This window comes from Mastomys coucha, unplaced genomic scaffold (genome assembly GCF_008632895.1).
Source record: "Mastomys coucha isolate ucsf_1 unplaced genomic scaffold, UCSF_Mcou_1 pScaffold22, whole genome shotgun sequence".
Lineage (NCBI taxonomy): Eukaryota > Metazoa > Chordata > Mammalia > Rodentia > Muridae > Mastomys > Mastomys coucha.
The window spans coordinates 27130963-27153206 of NW_022196905.1; the positions used below are offsets into that span (position 1 = coordinate 27130963).

At 50.6% G+C, this 22244-nt stretch overlaps 2 protein-coding genes and 1 pseudogene across 15 annotated transcripts in view; 2 read left to right on the forward strand and 1 right to left on the reverse strand.

Moving 5' to 3' along the window:
• Sfi1 (SFI1 centrin binding protein) overlaps positions 1-5771 on the forward strand; it is a 64389-nt gene extending 58618 nt beyond the window's left edge. For 6 of the 9 annotated variants that reach the window (XM_031340682.1, XM_031340686.1, XM_031340689.1 and 3 more), the window contains 10 exons: positions 59-219; positions 661-735; positions 1529-1603; positions 1718-1894; positions 1967-2226; positions 2952-3056; positions 3179-3365; positions 4467-4602; positions 4711-4789; positions 5319-5768. In XM_031340682.1, coding sequence (XP_031196542.1) covers positions 59-219; positions 661-735; positions 1529-1603; positions 1718-1894; positions 1967-2226; positions 2952-3056; positions 3179-3365; positions 4467-4602; positions 4711-4789; positions 5319-5622 — 1559 coding nt within the window. In that variant the 3' untranslated portion in view covers positions 5623-5768. Of the gene's footprint in view, positions 1-58; positions 220-660; positions 736-1528; positions 1604-1717; positions 1895-1966; positions 2231-2951; positions 3057-3178; positions 3366-4466; positions 4603-4710; positions 4790-5318 lie in introns of those variants that run through there. The other 3 variants (XM_031340688.1, XM_031340687.1, XM_031340691.1) reach the window with 3 other exon arrangements.
• Pisd (phosphatidylserine decarboxylase) overlaps positions 5724-22244 on the reverse strand; it is a 45856-nt gene continuing 29335 nt past the window's right edge. The window contains exons 1-8 of one of the 6 annotated variants that reach the window (XM_031340693.1): positions 15390-15770; positions 11776-12044; positions 10197-10362; positions 8569-8805; positions 8227-8365; positions 7837-7983; positions 7414-7574; positions 5724-6880 (exon numbers count right to left, since the gene is read on the reverse strand). In XM_031340693.1, coding sequence (XP_031196553.1) covers positions 6656-6880; positions 7414-7574; positions 7837-7983; positions 8227-8365; positions 8569-8805; positions 10197-10362; positions 11776-11828 — 1128 coding nt within the window. In that variant the 5' untranslated portion in view covers positions 11829-12044; positions 15390-15770 and the 3' untranslated portion in view covers positions 5724-6655. The other 5 variants (XM_031340696.1, XM_031340695.1, XM_031340694.1 and 2 more) reach the window with 5 other exon arrangements.
• On the forward strand, positions 20657-21159 carry LOC116069784 (annotated as a pseudogene).

Below are 22244 nucleotides of genomic sequence, written 5' to 3' on the forward strand. Positions count from 1 at the left end.
AGAATCACTTATGAATGAAAATCCTGTACAGTTTTCAGCGGGCTTACATCTGCTTCAGGTCGTCTCCGGAACTGGTTTCAGCATTGGCGGTTCTACAGCCAGAGGGTGGCCCAGCAGAGATTGCAGCTGGAACAGGCGGCTCAGCATCACCACTGGCAGCTGCTGATGGAAGCAATGGCCAGGTGGAAGGCACACCATCTGGGGTGTGTCAGAAAGAAGGTGAGGCACATGGTAGCAGCTTTCTAAGCTCTGCATGAGTCAGGGGTGTCTTGAGCAGTGCCTCTGCCTTGGGGAGGGGTCTCCAGACAGAACTCTGGGCAGCAAGTATTAGTGCTGGGATTATGCAGGAACAAGGCTGCAGGAGCTGCTGCAAGCTCCTGTGAACATAGGAATAGCCAGCCTCAGAATCAAGGCCACCCCAGGAGAAGGCTGCTCAGAAGAGAAATCTGCTTTCTCCTGACCCCTGCCTTTTTACATCTGGGGAAACTATGGAGCAATTGGATTCTAACCTGGGCAGGAGCCCGTGGCATCTGGGACAGCTCTTGGCAGAAAGGTGTTCACTTGGGTGGAGTCTTCCCCATGCAGCTGCCCCAGTGGCTGGGGATAGACCCTGAGTTACGTGGTGTGTGGAGTCTGACCCCTTGTGCATTTGCTCTCCAGTTTCTGCAGAGGCAAGCTGACCAACTCCTGGCACAGAGACTCTGTCGGGCCTGCTTCTGCCAGTGGAGGAATCAGGTGAGAGCCAGTGTAGCACTTCTTGCCTACTGGCAAGACTTCAGCTTCGAGCCATCTCAGCCCCACATCTAGTTCAGTCTTTAATACTGTCTTTGTCCCAGGGCTCCATCCCTGTGCATCACCCCCACCCCCGTACTATCAGCTTCCTTCATATGCCATTTGTAGAATGCTAGTCTCTTCGATTTAGGTTTCTCTTACAGTGTCATCTTTTTTTTTTTTTTTTTTTTTTTTTTTTTTTTTTTTTTGGTTTTTCGAGACAGGGTTTCTCTGTGTATCCCTGGCTGTCCTGGAACTCACTCTGTAGATCAGGCTGGCCTCGAACTCAGAAATCCGTCTGCCTCTGCCTCCCAAGTGCTGGGATTAAAGGCGTGTGCCACCACTGCCCGGCTACAGTGTCATCTTAAATACACTGGAATAATACCCCAAAATTAATGTGAAATGAATTTCAGGTCTTTGTTGGTGTCTTGATAAACCAGAAGGCCACACACAGTCTGCTGAACAAAGCCAAGTTTATAGTCCACTCTTGCTCTAGGCTGGAGAGCCTTCTGGCTCTGCTCCCAGCTCCCCCAGCATCGCTTTGTCCACTCACCACCTCTGACTGCTCTGCGCATTCTTCCTTTTGTACTGTCCTTTTTCCATTCATAATCCCTGAATATATTAACTATCTCAAGGTCAGGCCAGGGCCTGAACCCTTCCCAGTACAAGGGTAGATGCTTTAGCTGGGGAGCTGAGAGTGGCCATTGCCGTGTTGCCTGTGCATTCTTCTGAATAACCCAATCTTTCTGGCCCACAGCTGGCAGTCAGGAAGCAAGAACAGTGGGGTACAGCCCGGGCCCTGTGGTTCTGGGCCTTCTCACTACAGGCAAAGGTAATGGTTCTACAATTCCCTGGGTACTCCTGCCTTCCTGGGTTGCTCTGTAGGCTGGGTCATGGGATCCCTCATGGAAGCCTGAGTATCATCTCTTGCCTTCTCTTCTGCAAGGTGTGGACTGCATGGCTGAGCTTTGTCCTTGACAGGAGGAGGAAGAAGGCACGACTGGAACAGGCTATGCAAGCCTACCACCAGCAGCTCCTACAGGAGGGTGCCACACGGCTTCTGCGCTTCACAGCTGGTATGAAGGCCTTCCGGCAGCAGCTCCAGGCCCAGCAGCAGGTCCAGGTAAGCCAGAGCTGCTGGTGAGGAGCTGGTAGGGCAGAGCAGGGCAGGAGCTGATGAGAATCTGTGTTGTAGGCAGCCCACAGCCTCCACTGTGCAGTCCGCCACTGTGCTGAGCTCTGGAAAAAGAAGGTACTTGGTCCAGGCAAGACTTCTCAACCACCAGCGCCCACAGCATTCAGCAGGAGAGTGACATTTAAGGATTCCTTTCTCTCTGGACATGCTGCTGAAGCTGGAGATGCTACCCAGGAGACAAAGAAGCTGCAAGCTCCTCTGTCTCAGGGAATCCTGGGCAGTTTGGCAGTAGCTGCTGGGGAGCCCTGCCTCCTAGACCTGTGAGTGGCCTGTGGTTCACCTGTGCCTCTAGTTCTAGAGCAAAAGCTGGGCGCACACAAGAGGGACAAACAGCTGTGGGAAGGACAAGATGAGAGTGCCATAGCCTTGTCACACCAGAGCTGCTCAGGGGCCTCTGTCAGGCCATTCTTCCCTGGTCATTGTTCTAAGGAGACTGTTGTCCCTTCCTGTGTGACATCTACTTCTCCATTTTATGATACTCAGCAGTCAAGCCCTCATGCCTTGTTTTAAGCTTGTAGTCCCCCTTCTTCCTTCCTGTCAGAGCTCCATTTTTTGTGGGTACCCGATCTTTTCTCCACCTCCTTGGATGGCTTCTCTCAGCCCTATGCGTACCACCCTTGAGAGGCAGTTGTAATTCCCAGAGTAACCAGCACTGAGTCTCAGAATTCATGGTGGGTAGAGTGTTCTGGGCCAGCTCCTATTTGTCACCACTCTTTCTCCTTCACCCCTAACCTTGGCAGGATCCTAAGTATCTCAGAGCGTCTTCTGATAGGGAAGAACACATACTGTCAGCTTGCTGGGAAGGTCAAAAGGTGCAACTCCAGCATCCAGGAATCAGGCAGACTGTAAGGGTCTAGACTCAGGCCTGCCCTATGTATATGCTTGCCTTCAGTCTCCTTGTAAAACGCCAAGGACTGAACCTTAGGGAGATCTCAGGTCCCCTTGCAGACCTTGTCAGTCCAAGGAACAGACTATTTCTCTCCAGCAATGCGGCCCGCTCATCACGGAAACAGCCCCGACGTCCATCCTTCCTGCTGGAGCGTTTGGGGAGCCAGAGGTCCCCAGAGTGGTGCACCCTTGGGGAGCAGCAGTAAGTTGAATGGTTGTGAGTCCAAAAGCACTGAAAACTGTGTTCCTATATTTTATTAGATGTGTGGTTCCTTTAATCCAGAGAAAGGTTCCATGTTGTGACCAGCTTCTGCTTCTGCTCAGGTTGGAGAAGCCCCTGGAAAAAGGTCAAAGCATGGCTCCACTGGGAGGCTCTTCCCTGACGAGACCCTTCCTACCTGTGGTCCTGCCAAATGTTTCTTGTCCGAAGCTGCCTCCTACGGCCAGTCCAGACCTGGAGCTGCTGCCTCCCTCCTCTGTCATGCCCCATGGGGCAGGAGGCACTGCTGGGGTGAGTTTCCACTGCACTGCCACTCACTCTCCTTTGGTGCTCATCCTCCAACCCTTACTGCTCTTCTTTCTAGAATACCTTTGTCACTTGACAAGCTTGGGTGCCCTGCACACCAGGCCTAAAACCCAGCGGTGGGTTGTCTGCTAATACCCCAGTCCTTGAGAAATGTCTGATGTCGGGACAACCAGAAGAACCTTATAGGTGGGCTCCTACCAGGGCTTCTGGTCTTGGGGGACAGGTGGAAGCTTGGAGTGGGAAGAGAAAGAAATTGAGGGGCTGTTGTAGGGCACTGCATCTGGCCTGGACTCAGAGCACCAAGTGCTGGGGCAGCCATGAGCCATGGTATGATCAGATAAAACATGCTAGTGCTCTGGCTGTAGCTTCTCATTGTGGGGGTGACAGTCTGTTGGGGACTGTGGTGCAGGACTTGCTATAGTAGGTATGGTGAGGGAGGAAAAGAAATCTAGGGTCATTTACTAAAAGGAGGAATCTGGAGTGGGGTCCAGTGTCTGGTGAGGTAGTTGCTTTTACCTTATCAGATTTGGGAGAGCAGCACTCAATCGGCTTCCAAGGCTATGAGTATCTACACTGCAGGGCAGAGTGTCACCTAGAAGAGCATAGGAGACACAGGGTCCTGGGAAGAGGTAGCCAGGGTGTGCTCCTGAAAACAGGTGGCAGTTCCTAAAAGTTGGTGCTGACTGGGAAGGAGTGGAGACAGGAAGGAGGCAGTTTCTGGTGAAGTGTGGCTGTAACAGAAGTGACATGCACCCAATCCCAGCACTTAGGCGGAAGAGGCAGGAAGATGGAGAGCTCAAGATCAGCCTGGGCTTTATAAAGCAAGACTCTGTCTCAGTAAATTAGTATTTAAATAAGTATTTAAAAAATAGTGGCAGGCACAAGAGAAGCCTCGGGTACAGGAATGGTGGTGCCCACCCTGGACCAGTCTTCTCTGAGGCTGAACAGTCAGGGCAAGGCTTTGTGTGTGCTGGCTAGTCACCCTTGCCACTGTAAGGCGCAGTGGGCAATGAATCAGGACAGGATTCACTTCCTGAGGTCCCAACTAGCTTCTTTGTTCAGCATCCACCCTTTTCTCCTCCACAGGTGTCAACAAAGCCCAGCATCCCTGGACCTCAACCGTGGGGGTACCCATCCTTAACCAGGGACCCTGATCCCTATCTCCTCCCTGGAGAGTCCACAAGCACCAGGACTGGGTCTGGTTATGGGTCAGAGGCTACAGGTGAGTAAGTCAAGGTGCTGGGGCCACCCTTCCACCAAAGCCCTACCAGTCTCCTTGGTTCTAAAGGGAATGGTGGGCAAGGTCAAGCTTATCTTCCTGTTGCTGCAGGCCACACAGAGCTTGAGGCTGAGTTGGAGGGGATCCAGCAGCAGTTACAACACTACCAAACCACCAAGCAGAACCTTTGGTGAGGCCCACCAGGTGCCCTGGGACCTGTCTATGGGAATAGCTGTGGCTTGGAAAGGCAGTTGGTCCCATTTTCTGCAGCAGGGGCTGAGACTCCTCTGTGTACTCTAACTCCAGGGGTTAGGGTAAGTGTCCTCTGGCACCTTTATCCACTCTAGGAAGGGCCAAGTTGGCCTTACCTAGGGTTGGAAGTCCTGCTTTCCATTTGGAGGCTATGTAAAGCCAAGCAAGACTTGCCTGGTTTTTATTACTTACCCAGCAACCACCACTGTAATGCTAACAAGGGACAGACAGCTCAGTCCTGGGTCCTAGTTACATCCAGTGTCCTAAGACAGTTGGCGTACAGCAGCTTTCAGAGACCTCAGTGAAAGGGACAGGGAGAGTAGTCTTCCTACAGGCTCACAGGAGTTGCTGTTTGCTGGGGAAATCAGAAGGTTCTCTCGAAGTACTTTATTAGCCAATATGCCTCTTCAAAGGGCTCCCTTGAGGCTGTGCCAAGAACCCAGCCCAATAGGTGTCCCCATCTCCAGGTCATACCAGCGGCAAGCCAACAGCCTGCGTAGGTGGCTGGAGCTGAGCCAGGAGGAGCCAAGATCTGAGGACCTTCATCTAGAAGAGCAGGTGAAAACAGAACTGAAGGAGGTAAGACCAGGTCAGCCCAGGGCCAGCCCCTGGCTGTCCTTCCTTTCAGCTTGCCTTGTCCCTCCCTCCCTCCCTCCCCTCTCCCAGGTGGAACTACAGATCCAGCAGCTGGCTAAGGAGCTCGAGGCCCAGCGTCAGCCTGTTGGTACCTGCATTGCGCGCGTTCGGGCCCTGAGACGGGCTCTGTGCTAGTGGGCTCGCGCCTGGAGGACAGGTGCTATCTTTCACAAGGCCTTGGACACCCCACCCCGCCCTCAACAACAAAATACAAAGCTACAATAGTTTTTGTTTTGTTTTTTAATTTCAAAATGTTTTGCAATTAAATGAGTTACTGTTCAGAAGTCTCCTACTTTTCATACAAAATATTGTACTACTGATACAGTTGAAAAAGTTACATGATTTCTCCTGCAGGAGAAATTCATGGCATTCCCAAGATCAACATGAACATGTTAGGTCTTGTCCCTAACACTGGGTTCCCCATGGCCTGCATACCTGTTTTCTAGGCACTGACCTCCATACCCTCTGCCTCCAACGGTCCCTAGACCTATAGCAGCATGTCCCTTACTTCTGCAGGGTCTCCACTTGCCGCTTCACTGCGGACTCTACCAGACAAGCCAATAATTGGCCTTGCCGACCAGCAAAAGGATCCAGCCAGCTTCTTGGAGCCTACAAAGGTCTCCATCATTAGTCATTGTCCTCAGAAGACACTAGCAGAGTCCAGGACAACACATTCAGCAACATATAAATGATTTTACTTTTCCAGCAAGCAGACAGGTGAAATTTGGGAACAGAAAGCAGTTATAAAGGCCATGTGGCCTGCTCTAGGATCCACAGTCTGTGCCCAGGAGGCACCTCACCCTGTGCACGGTGAAGGAAGGCCCTGTGACGGGTGGGGGTGCAGCTAGAGGGTGCGGCAGTATATAACCGTTCTCACAGTACATACCAGGAGTTGGGGGTGCAGGGTTCTGGCTTGTACAAAATTTTAAAAACACCCCTCAAAGTGATTTGGGGGTCAAATCATACCCACCCACACTCTGAAAAAGGGACCTAGGTAGGTCCTGAGAGACCCAGAACCTCTCTTCTGCACCTCTAGACAGGCAGGAACACATCATTCAGGTCCTATAAGGTCAACCCTGCAGTGCCCCTCCTCAGACAGCCTGGGGCTCCGCTGAAGACCCTCATGCTCCTGTGTAGAAAGATCCCTTGGCAGCCACAACCAAGAGGACTAGAGGGAGCCCAGTGCTTCCCCAAAGCGGATCTTCTGCCCTGCCTTCAGCATGAAATTGAAGTCCTTGGGTGCCTCAAAGATGAGCACGATGGTGGAGCCCAAGTTGAACTCTCCAAGGGGTTCGCCCTTTCGCATGAGAATGCCTTCCTTGTTGGCGTGTGTTAGAAAGCTCAGGTCATTGTAGGAGCCCTTGCTGTACCTGGGGCTGTTTGTGTGCAGGTCCTAGGGAAAGAAGGAAAAAGTTAATTAGCCTTGTTGCCTGATCTCAACCCTGCCCAGCCCAGGTGACAGAGACAGCCTCTCAGGGAAAAGGCCTAACACTAATGAACACTCCCAGGACCTGCTGTGACCTTGTCAAGGAGGGGCAGGGGTCAGACATAACACTGGCTAGCACCAGCAGCAGCCAGTGGGTACCAGCCTAAAAGGCAGAGTGGGTACCAGCTTTTCTCACACAAGCCAACTGTACCCTCCTGCAGGCTCTGATCAGGGCTCTTTGGCAGAAGCAGTGTGTTAGGAGTGGGATTGGTTCCCTTACCTCACCAGCCATGTCCAGGCAGGTGAATGGCCACAGATTGGGGAACAGGGAGAGGGAGGCTGAGCTGGCATGGGTGTCTGCAGAGCAGCTGCTCAGCAGAGCCAAGCCTGGTCAGAGCTAGAACACCCCTCCCCCCACCACAAAATTTGTAAGCCCAAAGATCTGGCTGTACAGCAAAAGTGGTTGGACCCAAGAGGTTTGGCCTGTGGGTTTTGCTCACTCGGTCAAAGTGGATGCGGATAGAGCCCACATTGGTGGCTCCCACTGCTGTCAAGGAGAAGAAGCCATGTTTCCAGTCTCCAGTCAGGACTACACGCTCATTGTGACAGAAGAGCTCTTTGATCCACCGGGCCATGCCAGGGTTTACTGACATCAGGGAACCTGAAGAGACAAGAGAACATGCTACTTTCTGCTCAGAGCCTGACGTGTTTACATCAGAATGGCCGCAGAGCCACAAGTACTCACAGGCCAAGCGTTCCAAATTCTAAGCAGGACCCCAGACACCCTTGCCTATAGCCAGCTCCCCTCAAAATAGTCATCTCCTGGCCTTGACAACACCAGCCTCAAGCTCAGTCCTCTCAAGTCAAAAGGCCAAGGGCCTCTAATACCCACAGAGGCATCTCTCTTCCACCCCTGGGCAGACCTGGGAAGTGGCGCCGATGTGAGACAGTCCAGTCAGTGGGGGAGTGGAAGCAGTGGTAGTCTCCTGGGGCCAGGTAGATGACACAGTGGTAGAGCTCATTCCCTTCCCGGGTGACCAGCTGGTTTCTGAAGGAGTCAGAGGAGGAAGCTGTAGGGTAGGACAGAAAGAAGGCCTGGCTTTTGACAAGCTCCAGGTGCCATTCATCCCAGAGTGAGCATGTGTACATGGCCTGCTTGTAGCCTAGCTGGAGGCTCCAATAAAGACTCTTAGCTACATAGCAGCCTGCTGCCCCAAAGCCTGCCCAGCCTTTATTCCCTCAGCCCCCTATGCCTTTTGTTATTAGCCTTTGCTGTCTACCCTAGCTCCAAGCCTGACTAAGCAATGACCTACCTGGAGGGAAGGGTAGGTCCTCTGTGTAGGCTCGAGGGCCCAGGAACGACTCCAAGGAGTAAGTTACACCCTTTACCTGCTCCACCTCAGAGTTCTTCACCTGGCCAAAGGTGAGGATCTTGCCATCTGATGGACTAGTCTGTAGGAGACAGAGTTTTGATGGTAAGGAGGAGGGGGTAGTCCTCACCTTCAGTGGCTCCCCAAGCTCTACTACCTGCCAAGTACTCGGGGAGCTCCGGTCCATGTCATGAGGGAGCATCTAAGGGAGCTGCTAAGCCTGGCTTAAAGGCAGACAAGGATCTCATTTCCTAATGAAGAGCAGAGACAAGGGCCAGGCCTTACCACACAGTGCAAGCCACAGACAGGCCGTGCCTGCGGCTTCAGCTTACGCCGGAAGAACTCGCTGAGGTTGCGGTAGTGGTGTAGGTCCTCCACTTCAGCCTCTGTCATGTTTACCCCAAAGGTCCAGATATACAGGCTGTAGACTGGCCTCCGGAGCCAGTAAGGAAGTTCTACTTGGTTGAGGCGACCACAGGCACGTGACAGCAAACGTGTTGGCACAGACTTATATAGGGACACCTGTAGGCCACAGTGCAGAAGGCTGAGCTGGTCACAAATTTGAGTGCTTTCATACACTTCAACCCCCCATCCCCATATGAGTGAGTGAGAGAGAGAAAGAAACTCTAGAGAAGCCACCACAAAGGCCCAAGTGTTCAGGCTGGTTTGTGAGGGACTATTTCTCAGAAGGAACCAGACTGCTCACCAAATACTCAAGACAAGGGCTGGATACACATGTAGCCTGTATCGTTTTTACTATTTCAAACAAAGGTCAAAGAGCAGCTTCCTTAGTCCCAGAGGTGGAGACTAGGCTGAACAGTCTTGGTTCTTGAAAATGCAAGATGGGAACAGAAACAGACCTGGTGCAAACCTGAAAGACCACCAAGAGGCATGCCGCCTTCGTCCCAGCTCACTGCCCACATTCCGGACAATTCAAGAAGGCATCAGAGCAAAAGGCAGCAGCCCTACAGTCCTGAGCATCCTCTTCTAAGGAAGCAAGGATGGTGTTTTCATCCCACATCACCCTGCCACATCTACACCTGATCAAGCCCATGGACTCTTGAGACAGGAGGAAACTTCCTGTTACCCTTCTAGTACAGAGCACCAGGAGACAGGTCCCAGTCCCACTTTCAGGCCAGAGGGTCCTGCAGAACACTGGAGAGTCCGCTACCACTAATGTGGTAGCAGCACCAACTCCCTTAGGAATCAAGTCATTTTACCAAGTTTTTTGTTGTTGTTTGTTTGTTTTTTCAAGACAGGGTTTCTCTGTGTAGCCCTGGCTATCCTGGAACTCACTCTGTAGCCCTGGCTGGCCTCAAACTCAGAAATCCGCCTGTCTCAGCCTCCCAAGTGCCAGGATTAAAGGTATGTGCCACCACTGCCCAGCTTTTTACCAAGTTTTAACAGTCCTTCCCCACACTATATCAGTGTCTCCTGACTGATGTTTAGTGACTTGGACAGAGCAATTCCATCAAGGGGCCCCAGGCTATGCTCTAGTGTCTAGTATACTCTCTTGGGCTTTTGTGGTGCCTACATAGGCTACCAGTGGCCTACAAGCAGGGCTTCCTTTTTGGAGTCAGTCTGTCAAGAAGCTGAGAGCAGGAGAGCCCTCCTGGTACATGCTGGTCAGGGCCTGCCTGGGGCAGCTGCCTGGCTACAGCCTTCCTAAACTACCCTCTGCTGTCTAGAATTTATTTGTTTTTTTCTTACAGTCACCTCTGTTTAATTCTGCATGTAGAAACCAGTGACATTGTTTTCTGATTGACAAATGTAAGTTCCTTCCAAAACCTGCGCAGTTCTGGACTGTCACAGGGCTGCCAACCAAGCAACCTTCTCACACACTTCTACTCAGAGTGCAGCCTCTGATAAGGCCTGTTTAGGGAGGCCATTGCCAAGAGCCCTTTTACACTTACCCTGCTCATGGGCCTCCATCCCACCTGGCTGAGGGGCCTGAGGGCACCGAAGGGCAGGAGGTAGTGGAGGATGGTCAGGGGCCAGGAGCGCAGTTTCAGAGCAGGTCTGGACATGCAGCTCAGCTGGCCTAGCCTCCGCCGTAGGGCCAGCTGGGGGAAATGCAACCTGCAGGACACATGTCCACACATGGCCTGGGTCAGTGCCTAAGCCTGAAGGAAACTGAGGAGCAACCCCCTCAAGCCAGTTTCATTCCTGCTCCCTCCCCCTCCCCCAAGCAAGCTGCCTCTCTCTCCAATGGAACCAAAGAGTTCCAGCTGGCACTGCAGTACCCATTCCATTCCAACCAACTCTGGTTGTGAGGCAGGGGCCTTGTTACCTGGGCTTACTTCCCTGTGTCTCCCACCTGCTGGCTGACTGGGTGGGTGGCAGCAGGAGAGGGGCAGCTCAGGAATGACTCCTAGGAACCTCTAAGGCAGAGCACCAAGTACAGCAGCCGTCCCAGCAAAGGCCTTGGAGCCCGGAATAGGAAGGTGAGGGAATTTGCCGTATACCCACAACCTCCCATACGAAGGAGGGCTGGGACCCAGAGTTCTGCCCTCACAGGTGCCAAAAAGATGAGACACATTGCCCTGAGCCTAGACAGTTGAGTGACACCTGCCAAGTCTTTTGCTTCCTTTCCTGCTAAATGATAGGATGTAGCTGTGGCGTCTTCCACCTGTGTCTCTCCAAACCTCAGCCACAGGGTCAGGAGCTCTCCACCTAGCTCCAAAGCCACCTCCTTGCTCTACTAGAACCACATGTATGACCCACGGGACCCACTAGTTTTACAAGTTCACTGTCTTCTATTCAGTCAGTTTTCAAAGGCACACAGAGGCCTTTTCACTGTAAGCTCAGCTGCCTGAATGCAACGAAGTTCCCTGTCACACAATGGACATCATGAGACTATATTGCCACCCACTCTGAGAATGTCTGAAAAACCACATTTGGTTAAACAAGCTAAGGCTGCCATCTGAGCCCTGCTTAAGAGAAGCCAAGTCCTCTGTCTCCTAGAAACTGAGCAGAGCAAAGAACAAAAGGGGACTGCAGTGGAGAAAGGGTGAGTGGCTCAGGCGCTAAGACACAGCACACCAACTGCCCTGCATTCTTCCTTTCTTTTCACAGGACCCCACTATGTCTTTAAAAAACAAGAGGAGGTGGCAGGGACCAAGCAAAGACAAATCAGTGTTCTCCTTCGGGCTGCCCCGCCCAAGTTACTGCAGAAGAGCAGACAGCAATCCAGAAGAGCTTGGGGCAGGATCCTTTCTCAGGTGTAGGAAGCAGGGGTCTGGCGTAAGAGAAGGGGGCTCAGTGTCCTTGCTAAGGACCAACACACAGGATAGAAGCCCACCACCACCTCAGCCAGAGCCATGGGTACCTGAAGTAGGTCTCCTACTCAGGGCACAGAGGACTCCCTCTCCAGGCCCCTTTAGCCAACCCCTTACTGCCACCTCCACACTGGGGCCCCTGGACTTCGTGTCTGACCCTCCTGAGATTATGCCAGGAGAAATTTAAGGTTAGGTCTTGTGGGCAGCATCTCACCATTTCGCTGCTGCTTGGAGCTCTGGTCCTGGCTGCTTCTCTGACTGACACATCTTGGTAGGCACAGGGAGGGTGTTGTAAGCCTCCACGAGAGTGTGCTCGAAAGTATGCTTGCGTGCTTGCTCACTCACTTGCCTTTGTTTTTCTCCTTACTTTCCTTCCCCCTCGCCAGAGGAACTTCAGTGTGGTCACTCCTCCGTTGCTGGTGGCAATGCTTCTAGTTTCGGCTCACTCTTGGTGGCTCACAGGCACAGGTTAGAGGACCACAGCTATTGCAAACAGACAGGTACCAGTCACACACCTGTTTGGACCTCCTGTTCAAGTCACCTGCTCTGGGTTTGCTGCCAGGGCAGAAGCCCTTGTCCTGGGCCATCACTATCACTCAGGTTTGGTCACCTGTATGGTCCCTGCTCTGCTAGAGAGCAGCAGGTGGGTAAAGCCCTGGGGCTGTCTGCTCCAGCCAGCCTGGTAGAGAGGTGACCAGACACTGCCACGACTTCTAGGCGCCACTGGGTTCAGAAAGCACAAGGTGGGAATCTGAGCCCTCGGCTCCAGGCTGATAGCCCCTCCCTCAGAGGACCTGACCCATTTTCCACTCAGGTAGCATCTGAGGAATGACAGAGGGGGCAGACAGCCAGGACATCCAGGTAAGGCATCATGTACTAGACACCGTAACATACTGTAATCCCTCCTGGCCTTAAAGCCTCCAGTACCTGACTGTGTGTAGTCTAGGCATCTTTACAAGCTGTACACCTGGGTTATTTCAGAGAAAACTAGCTGGGGGCTGGGCAGCAGCCAGCACTAAAGCCCAAATCTTCCTAGCTGGCTCTTTCAGTCTCTTTTAAAAAGGAACCTTGGCTAAGCCATTCCATGGCAACTTTTAGGGCCCATTGCATGGTCACAGCCTCCCCACTGTACAGATAACAGGGAGAGAAGAGTGACTTCTCTTCACAACTGCTGCTGGCTCAGCCCAGAGCCCTCAAGGGCTTCTAGAGGATGAGAGTTCATAGGGTTACTGGAAGCCCATATGCCTGCTCTCCAGTCTCAATCCCAGCCCCTGAAGGAGTCAGGCTTCTGTCACCACTTTCAGATGAAGAAATGCTAGCCAGGCAGTAGTGCCACATGCCTTTAATCCTGGCACTTGGGAGGCAGAGGCAGGTGGATTTCTGAGTTTGAGGCCAGGCTGGTCTACAGAGTGAGTTCCAGGACAGCCAGGGCTACATAGAGAAAAACCCTGTCTTGAAAAAACAAACAAACAAATAAACAAACAACAAAAAGATATGCTGGCTTCAAGAGACAGAAAACAGAACCAGCTAGGAACATGAAGTGACAACTCATACTGATTGCCCTTACTAAGCAAGGGTTTGTGTGTGACACTGATACATTCATCTCAGCCAAAGAGGTAAAAATTCCAGCCCTGGTGCTGCCTGCAAAGCCACTGAATCCCAGGTACTCTAGTGGCCTCTGGGAGAAGGGACAAGGCCACCAAGGCCTGGGTATGTACAGATTTCTCCCTGTGACCAAGGAAATGGAAGACTGGCCTAATCTAGCACACGTGGAAGCTCCACCCCACCCAAGGGTCAGGGCTAGGCTTCAGGGACATCCATGCTTCTGCTTTAGGCTCCCATGAGCCTCTTGCTAACTTTCCCATCCACCATAGCAGTGAGTATGCCCCAACCATTCATTCCACACTGAGTGCACGCATACCATTCTGGCCAGGCCATCATGTGAGCTGGTGTCAGGCTCTCACAGGCTCTTTCCTTGCTCTACGAAGTCTAGGCTTTGAAACAGGAGCAGAGCTCACACCCAGGGCTAATGGGGAAACAAGTATGACTTTGTGGAATGTGAGGGGGCCACATTCCCCAAGAATGTGGTTTCCTATACTGTCCTACCAAGTAGGATGCTAACTATGGCAGCTCTGAACACATGAACCTGCAAATACAGCTCAGCTAAAACATAGGTTCTCAACCAAGACTCCTACGGAACCTAGATATTTTGTTCTCCCAAAGCACTATGAGGGGCCAGTAAGGCCCTTCTAGGCTGGGGTCTTAGATAAGCTGGGTAGCCACCAGGGCAGGGTAGCCTGGGTTTGTCCTGTCTTCAGAAAGGCAGGTCAAGGGACTAGGGCAAGAAGCCACTTCCTTAAAGAGGCACTAAGACCCATCCGAGGGATCAAAGGACCCAGCCTGCACTTGCCCACAGTGAGGGCATGGATGAGCAGTGTGTTCTTGCCTTTATCACAGTCTTCTTTCCTACACTGGAACACCTGTGTGCCCACATTTCCTTAAAACATCAAAAGCAGACCCCATACAGCACCCTGGGAACAGGCTGGACGAGTCCTGTCTGTCCAGCCTAGAGCTGCAAGGGCAGGGACAGCCCTCAGCAGTCTCCCGTATCACCTCCAAAGCCGAGCTACTTCAGCAAAAATGCTCTCATACTCCCCAGGCCCCAGACCCTCCCCCTGAAGAAGCCCTAGGACCCTCTCTACCCTCTGTGGGAGTCCTGGACAAGGAGGAGCCCCGAGGCAGGAGAGTGCATTCTGTTCCTCCTGAGAGTCAAGTGTATGGGAGGCTTGTACAGACTTGGATCCCAGCCTGAGCATCTGTCACCTGGCCCGTGAGAACCCAGGGGGCTCTCTGGTGAGCACACGTCTGACACTGCAGTCCTGGGTGCTGCTCTCCCAGCCTGTTTCTTCATCTGGAAACAGGGAAACCCCTTTGCCCACTTCCCTTGAGATTCAGAACATTGTTGTAACCAAGGTCAGATTAACCTTAAAAACCTCAACTCCTACCTCAACCCTGTGGCCCCCCCTAGTCTTACCTCCCTTTCTAGCAAGGGAATACTATGAGAAGGCCAAAGGGGTGATTCTGAAAGGGGAGCCCAAAATATGAGCCAGTTCTCCCTAGTAAGTCGGAAGTAAGGGCCAATGTACCCACATGGGAGTGAGTCCTGTGAGGACATGCTGTTCTGGGGCTCATAGTCATGTCCTTCTCCATCCACCACTGCTTGGGTCCCCAATGGAATGGAACATTCCAACTGAAGTCAACAAATGGAGCATTGCAGTGAGCAGCTATTATAAGTGTGTGTGTGTGTGTGTGTGTGTGAGAGAGAGAGAGAGAGAGAGAGAGAGGTGGGGTATTGAGTGGGCATGTGTGTTTGTGTGTAGGTGGTACAGGGTGCTCTAGGGTTTGTGCACACCTCCTATTTCTGACTTGGTAGGTTTGAGACCCACAGTGCCCAGATCATTCATCTCCTGCTCCCTTTCTCATGGCCCCACCCTACAGGTCTTCGGCCACTTCTTCCCCAGCTCCCGGAGGCAGGGCCACCTGGCAGGTGTGTCCAGGGAGGCAGCTAACTCCTTCTGCCTCTGTATTCCTGGGCTGGAGGTAGACAGACTTCAGAAGTAACAGACAGGAAAACGGATCCTTCCTGGGCAAATCCAGCAATTCTTCTGGGAAGTCATGAGCATGGAAAAGGGGACAAAAAGAGGGCTGGATGGCCTGCCATCAAGTTAGCAGCTGAGGGTGGGGTGAGAGAAAGGGACAGACAAGTGTTCTTCAATTTCTCAAAAACAAAAAAACAAAACAAAAAAAAAAAACCAAAAAACCACCAACCTTTTCTTGCCCCAAGGCAGAGACAATATGAAATATGACATCGACTCCTTGCCCTCTGAGGTTGTTAAGTCTACAAGGATGCTTCCCTCTTCCAGACTGAGACAGAACAGGAGAAATGCATGCTGGGAGCCCAGGGCCACCCCCAATGCGTGCCTGTACTTCCCACACCTCCCAGCATCTTGCTCACTTCCTGCCCAGCCTTTTGAGGACTAGAGAAGCTACAGGATGTGGAGGAAATGAGCTCAAGCAGACCAACTTGGGGGGGTTGGGGGGACAGGAGAGCAAGACCATCCAAAGGGATTCCCCAGGTCCCAGCGGTGAAAGAGCCAACTACATGTGCTAGAAGGCACTCCCACCCAGCCCTCCCAGCCTCAGGGATAGGGAAGGGAAAGCCCTGAAAAGCTTGCCTGCTGCTAAGGTTCCACTTGTGGCTTCCATCAGCTCAGTCACTCCTGATTCTGGGCTCTGGTCTTCACCTTTGGCTAGGTTCTGAAGCTTTGGCCTCAGAGCAGGCAGGGGCTCTGCTTCCTGCTGAGGGCGGGGCAGGAGGAGCAATACCAGACACGGTTAAAGCTAACACTCCCTCTGAGCTCCAAGCCAAGCAACAGAAGGCCAGAGGGCCCTTTAAGAGGAGGGACTACAGCCTGGAGAAAAGAGGAAGAGGCCAGCAGGGGCCCTGGCCCCACCCTGTCATAGCCTCCCGACTGACCAAAGACTATGACTGCTCCCTACTTAACACTCAGCAGAGCAACATGGGCCCAGCGCTCCCCAGAGGATGCCTCCTGGGCCTTTAGGAACCCTGAATCCTCAGCTTCTGGCTGGCTTCTGGCTACGGCCCTTGCCATCAACCCTTCAAGACAGAGGCCTTGTAAAGATTGTCTTTTTCACTACAGAGCTACTTCCGGCACCCCCTCTAGAAGTCCTAAAAATACGTTAATCCTTACAATTTCTTCCTACACCCGATCGTGAAGTAACAGGGTTAACCCTGGCAACTTCATCTGTCCCCCAGGGCAACAAAACTCTTGACACATAAAGCCCAGACCCTAGAAGCAAGGTGGATGGATGAGCAAGAGAAGCTTTTAACAGCACCACTCACTGCGGCCTAGAAAACATGCAGTGCTTTCAGAGCTGGAAAGACCTTGTGGGATTTCTCTTTTCCTCACACAGGATGGGGAGATCCCGGACTGCAGTCAGCAGACCACCCTATACACATAGTCTGCCCAGCTGGTACTCAGCTAACATAAAAGGAAATGAATGGGCCTAACATTTTCTAGGGAAAGAGGAAGATCTACTGAGGGATCAACATCTATCAAACAGCTTCTTTCATGTACAGTCAACTCAGCAGTGGCTGAGCGGCCTTGGGTGACTTAGTCTTCTCATGCTAGACATAAAGGATACACCTACAGCCCCTCTGACAACACAGAATTTCATCTCCAAAATTACCTGATTGGAACAAGATGACATCCTGTTAGAGGGCTTAGAGATTGGGGGGAGGTAGGGGGATGGTCACAAAGCTGAAAAATCACTGACATTGCTTAGACACAGCCCTACACACCTGTCCTTTTCACCTGGATCGCGCAAGTACTATGTGACAAGCTCAAGAACTATGCTGTGGCAGAGGCAAGCAGACACCTAGAGGGCTAGCCTGTGAGGCGTCCATGATATTATTCCACACCCACACCACAGCACGAGGCTGGGGACACAGAATGCACAGAGGCTGCCTTTACTCGCTCCACCTGTGTACCAGTAGACAGTGCCTCTAAAGATTACCTGGAGTCTGGGGGAGGGGCTCAGTTCATAAAGCACTGGCTTTGCAGGCAGGAGACCTGAGTTTGATCCCCGGGCACCACGTCTTTTCTGTAAGCAAACACCTTTAGGATTTCAAACCATAGTTAAAAGATGAATTTCTTCCTGGGGAACCCCACCCCATCATAAGATTAGCTCACTACACAGAGGCCCCTTTGGGATGCCCATGTCCTCTCTTCTGGGCCTCTCCTGGCTGAGACTGCCACCTAGTGCCAATGGGAGACTTTGCAGGCTTGAAGACCACTTAGTTGACAACCACCCAAGGCAAGGGATCTGGAGCTGCTTAGCAGAGCATGGGCTAGACCCCAGATGGGTGGCTTTCATGCATTCCCTGCCTGTACTCTGTCTAATGCTCTGTTAGGGACTAAATGTAGTTGAGGGACAAGGATGGCAGATGCTCACAGTCACCTCTTATTACCCAAGTGTCCAGAGGTACAGTAAATGACTGCTATCTCTGAGTAGCACAAGAAGCACAGGCAGGTTCATTTTCCACATGTCCAGCTAGAAAGCCTGGGTAAGCATGGAGTGCTCTCCACACAAGATTCTCTCAGTCCTCCCCAGTTCCTCTTTTTTGTTCAGAAATGTCTCTTAGGAACCTCACCATAAACAACTTCTAGAAAGCCCTGCGCCCCAGGGCATTCACCTCCAAGTTGAGAGAACTACATGGATATACTGAGAGATGGCTTGATTGAAAACTTAAACTGCACATGTTTAGACACAGACCTCAGCTTTCCCACACAATGGCAACCCAAAGCCAGGGTGGCAGTCTCCCAGAGGTACAGAGTTGTGCCTCAGCAAGGGAGGCAGGAAGAGAAATTAGAGTGGAGTGCTGGTTGGAGGTTGGCCACATGGCAGCACAGCCTGAACCACTTAACAGAGTAGCTGCATGTCTCAGAGCCATGGGTCCTGCACAGAACCAGCAAAGGTGGGGCCTGGGAATCCCTGAGAGTCCTTCCTCCTCTAGAACTCTGGTCTCAGAGGACAGGTCCAGCAGTGTCAGAAAACTGCTCCAGATGTTGGCACTGCCACAGAGGCCGCTCAAGGAATGCAAGATGGGCCACTGAAGGAAACCTATAGACTCCCTCCTTCACAGAGATCTTCTGACTTCTTCAGCATCAGGTATATAAACGGGGCACATATATATATACACAGGCAATACACACCCATTAAGTTAAATAAATTATTTAAAAAAATTAAAGATCACAGAAATTTCAATATCTTGCTAACCAGAATGTAACTGTCAAAAGTTTAACAATTTCTTATATAAATATATACTTAGTAAATGGCCAAGTAATTTTATCTTTAGGTAATATAAAAGAAATGTAGGAGCTGGGATAATGGTTCCAAGTCCCAGTGCCAATTCTATGACTCACAGCTATCTTAACTCCAGTTCCAGGGCATCTGGCATCCTCTTCTGACTTTTAAAGGCACAAGGAATACATGCAATGTGCATGTACACACAGATACACAAACAGACAGACACACACACACACACACACACACACACACACACACACACACACACAAAGCAAGCTACTGATACATATAAAATAAGTAAATCTAAAAAAAAATTAAAAAGAGGGCTGGAGAGATATGGCTCAGAGGTTAAGAGCACTGACTGTTCTTCCAGAGGTCCTAAGTTCAATTCCCAGCAACTTCATGGTGACTCACAACCATCTATACTGAGAGATCTGGTGGCCTCTTCTGGTGTACATACAGAACACTGTACACAAAATAAGTTAATAAATCTCCCACTAAGAATACCCTGTAGTACTCATGCACACACTCTCCTACCAAGAACACCCTGTAGTAGCCACATACACTGCCACCAAGAACACCATGTAGTACCCCCCACATACCCCTAAGAACACCCTGTAGTACCCCCCCACTCTTACCCTGTAGTACCCACATACTCTCACCAAGAATACCCTGTAGTACACACACTCTCCCACCAAGAACACCCTGTAGTACACACACACACACTCCTACCAAGAACACCCTGTAGTACTCCCCACATTCCTACCAAGAACACCCTGTAGTACCCCCCCCCCACATTCCTACCAAGAACACCCTGTAGTACCCACACACACACATTCCTACCAAGAACACCCTGTAGTACCCACACACACACACTCCTACCAAGAACACCCTGTAGTACCCCCCCATACACACTCCTACCAAGAATACCCTGTAGTACACACACACACACACACACACACACACACACACACACACACACACACACTCGTCCCCACTCTAGTTTAACTTCCCCATTCACAGAAGTGCATGCATTCAGTACAAATCGGACTTAGCAGTGTGATCTTTTTCTGGGCTAATGATATGCGTTGCAATACTACCTAGAGATTTTGTTCAGTGGCACAGAACTACCTGACCCAGTCAATCATGAAAACAAAAAAGGCATGCCAATATTCTATAATATACTGAGTTGCTGAGCTATGTATGATGCTCAGCAGGCTTAATATGTTAAATACAATTTTTACTTAATACATTTCAATCGATGATAGGTTTGTCAGCAAACAGCTCCACCCCAACTGAGGGAATGTCTGTCCTACCCAGCAGGAAAAAAAATGAACTACCAACATATGTGATGTTAACGTAAATTCTCTCCCTCTCCTCCCCTCCCCTCTTCCTTCCCTTTCTCTTCTCTGCTCTTTCTCCCTTACCTCCTTTTTCTCTCCCAATTTAGACACAGTTTCAACAATATAGCCTGGCTAGCCTGGAGTTCAGTGTAGACCAGTACTCTCTGAGAGCTGCTCACCTCAGCTTCCCTAGTGCTGGGAGTTAGGGTGCATGTCAGCATGCCCCAATACAAATCTCTAAAATGTTATGCTCAATAAAACCACATATAACACATAATACTGCGTGGTTCCATTTCTATAAAGCTGTCAAACAGTAGATCTAGTGCATGATGATCAAAGATTGCTTGGAAGTGTGGAGAACAATGACTGCAGGGACACAGATGTGCGTGTGACAGTGGTTACATGGGGATATACATTCATCAAGACCATGGTGCTCTATGCGTCAAGAGCTGTATTTGACTGCCTATTAATACCACTGTATAATTCCAGCACTTGTTGCTAGATGTCCTAATAAATACTGTAAAACCTGCGCTTAGGACAAAGAACTAAAATTACCTTATCTCCTCATCTTGTAGGAGTTTTATGCAAATGTTTGAATTCTTCCCCTCTAGTAAACTGTTGTTTACTTAAAGGCCCAGTGCTCTATTCTAGCAATGTGATGGCCTGGAACAGTGGTCCCTTTCCCTTCCTCCTTCACTTCCTATGAACAAATTCTTTTCAGACTAGCCAACTGAATAAGATTGTGAGGGCAGACTCCAGTCAATGGGGAAAAAGACAGTTACCACCTGAGTCAGATAAAAACCCAATGCACTTCCTGTCTCTGTGTGTCCACTCTTTGTCAAGAATAAAGTTTGAGCTTTCCGATCTGCCATCGTGGGTGGAGCCGCTGCCACAATGCAGATTTTTGTGAAGACCCTTACAGGGAAGACCATCACGCTCGAGGTTGAACCCTCGGACACTATAGAAAATGTAAAGGCCAAGATCCAGGATAAGGAAGGAATTCCTCCTGATCAGCAGAGGTCGATCTTTGTTGGTAAGCAGCTGGAAGATGGCCGTACTTTGTCTGACTACACATTCAAAAGGAGTCCACCCTTCATCTTGTGTTGAGACTTCGCGGTGGTGCTAAGGAAAGGAAGAAGAAGTCTTATGCCACTCCCAAGAAGAGTAAGCCTCAGAGGAAGAAGGTTAAGTTGGCTGTGCTGAAATACTATAAGGTGGATGAAAATGGCAAAATTAGCCAACTTCGTCAAGAGTGTCCTTCTGATGAATGTGGTGCTGGAGTTTTCATGGGTAGCCATTTTGACAGGCATTACTGTGGCAAGTGTTGTCTGACTTACTGCTCCAACAAACCAGAAGACAAGTAGTTGTGTATGAGTTAATAAAAAGGTGGAACTCATGAAAAAAAAAATAAAGTTTGAGCCAGGCCTCTGCACTGGCTCCTGCCCTATCTGAGTTCCTGCTTTTGTTTGAACAGTGTGGGGAAGTGTAAGCAAAGCAAAGCCTTTCCTCCTCAGCTTGCTTTTGGTTAAGTAGTTTCATCACAGCAGCAGACATCCTAAAACAGAGAGATCAGTGCCAGTTTGTGGGGTACTAATGTGGCAATCCTGACCACGTGTTATGGGGAGGACTGTTGGAGGGACTCTGGGCTAGAAAAGCCATTCAATGTTCAAATCTTAGTGAGCTGTTGTGAGAACTTGGATAATTAGAGGGTAATGCTGAGAGCTATGCACAAGTTTTAGTGTGAAGGATAAGGAAACTCCTTTTCGTACCTGCTATCTACTTTAGTACCTTTGGCCTCTGACCTAAATTCCTGAAAACCCCTTACCTCCTCTCCAGAACTGTGTAACTACTGTGAAGTGATTTATTACTTGTTCTGATTTCTGTAAACTCACTCGTCACTGTGAACCTGGGGAATGAGGCAGATCCTCACAGAGGATTCTGTAAATTCTGCAGCAGTGAAGTAATCGTGGTGTTCCCTCCACCTGCTTCCGTGCGGCATCTCTCTGACTTGGCGTTAGAGATTGCGGTCCTGCTAACTGCGATTTGGCTAGTTATAATTTGTGTTGTCTGTAGTCTTTCCCCAGTGGTCTCAAACTCCATAACATTAAAATGAAGCAAAGACTCTCTCAGGACCATTTAATATTTTGATTTAAGATTCTGTAGTTCTGGTCAGCTGGTGCTGAAGAATTTTCTGAGAGGCCAGGATCACTGGAATCTTCAAATGGCAGTCTATGGGAACCACGCCTCTCAAACTACCACTTTCCACTCCTTGGCCCCCATAGGCTTACAGCAGTAACATAATGCAAAATACATTTAGTCCAACTTCCAAAGTCCCCATAGTCTGTCACAATCTCAACAATGTTTGAAAGTCCAAAGTTCAAAATGTCATCTGAGATTCATGTAATCTATCTCTCCCTCTCCAATCTCTCTCTCTCTCTCTCTCTCTCTC